The sequence below is a fragment of the Gekko japonicus genome, unplaced genomic scaffold (assembly GCF_001447785.1).
Source record: "Gekko japonicus isolate JY-2015 unplaced genomic scaffold, Gekko_japonicus_V1.1 scaffold2978, whole genome shotgun sequence".
Lineage (NCBI taxonomy): Eukaryota > Metazoa > Chordata > Lepidosauria > Squamata > Gekkonidae > Gekko > Gekko japonicus.
In genome coordinates, this window is record NW_015165913.1 from 137,196 (window position 1) to 137,586 (window position 391).

Sequence of the window (391 nt, forward strand, 5' to 3'; positions counted from 1 at the left end):
TACACGACGGAGCACACCCTCTCCACCCACAACAGGTCCCTCCTGTACAAGTAAGTGCCAGCCACACGGGCACGGCTTCCACCGGGGGCTGGGCGGGGGAGAGAAACACGGGGCCCTTCTCACGGGGACATTCCAAGGCTGCCCCCGCCATCCCACTATGCAAGCCGAGGGACAGACGCTTGTGGAGCAGGAGAAAGATTGTCCGGGGGGCGGGGTGGTGGTGGTGCTAAAGAGGGACATCTGCTTCCTGCGCGGGCCTCAGCTTTTCTTGGCACAGAGATTGAACTACATTGGTGCAGAATCTCCTTCCTTCCTTCCTTCCTTCCTTCCTTCCTTCCTTACTTCCTTCCTTCCTTCCTTCCTTCCTTCCTTCCTTCCTTCCTTCCTTCCT

At 58.6% G+C, this 391-nt stretch overlaps 1 protein-coding gene across 1 annotated transcript in view; it reads left to right on the top strand.

Moving 5' to 3' along the window:
- Nucleotides 1-391, top strand: part of TMEM8B (transmembrane protein 8B) — a 62,594-nt gene that overhangs the window by 44,282 nt on the left and 17,921 nt on the right. The window contains exon 4 of the mRNA XM_015411400.1: nucleotides 1-50. This exon is cut by the window's left edge and continues 84 nt beyond it. Coding sequence (XP_015266886.1) covers nucleotides 1-50 — 50 coding nt within the window. The remainder of the gene's footprint in view (nucleotides 51-391) is intronic.